General features: G+C 67.7%; 1 protein-coding gene across 1 annotated transcript in view; it reads right to left on the bottom strand.

Annotated features, from left to right (window-relative positions):
• Positions 1–456: 456 nt before the first annotated feature.
• TMEM235 (transmembrane protein 235) overlaps positions 457–600 on the bottom strand; it is a 6,107-nt gene continuing 5,963 nt past the window's right edge. The window contains exon 4 of the mRNA XM_011362085.1: positions 457–600. This exon is cut by the window's right edge and continues 3 nt beyond it. Within this exon, the coding sequence (XP_011360387.1) occupies positions 457–600 (144 nt within the window).

Genomic DNA, 600 nt, shown 5'->3' with positions numbered 1-600 from the left:
AGCTCGGCAGGCATCTAACCCAGGGCACCGCTTCTGTCTCCGGCTGCCCCCGCCCCAAGACGGGCAGCCTCCCCCCCGCCCCCAGGAATGGGGATAGCCGTGGCACACCAGGACCCATGGGGAGGGGCGAGTGCAGGCCACACCCCAAGAGGCGAGGGGACCTCTGAGCCCCCAGTGACTCCACCACTAAGCCCCGTGGCCACTTGCCTCCTCTTTGGGACTCACTTTCTCATCTGTACAGGACACTAAACCAGTTAGTCCCTGAGAGGCCTGAATGGGGCAGGGGAGCCCCTAAACATCCGACTTTACCAAGCAAAGGGAGCCTGGATTCTGGCCCCCAGCCCCCCGACCACCACTGGGGCCCCCTCCCGGGCAGGACTTCAGCCCCATCTGCAGAACAGGGTGCAAAGGGAAACCGAGCCCCTCTGCCCCCACGCGCTGCCCACCTGCCTGGGGTCAGACGACCACAGAGTGGGGGGCGCCCGGATGCCGGCGCAGGCGGAGGGCTCGGGCCGTGGCGAGCAGGAGGGTGCCGCCAAGTGCCTCAAAGGCACAGTGGCCCCAAGCCAGGGCCACTGACCAGCCGAAGCCGACGCGGAC

The sequence above is a fragment of the Pteropus vampyrus genome, unplaced genomic scaffold (assembly GCF_000151845.1).
Source record: "Pteropus vampyrus isolate Shadow unplaced genomic scaffold, Pvam_2.0 Scaffold72, whole genome shotgun sequence".
Classification (NCBI taxonomy): Eukaryota; Metazoa; Chordata; class Mammalia; order Chiroptera; family Pteropodidae; genus Pteropus; species Pteropus vampyrus.
This window is presented reverse-complemented; position numbering and strand designations above follow the sequence as displayed.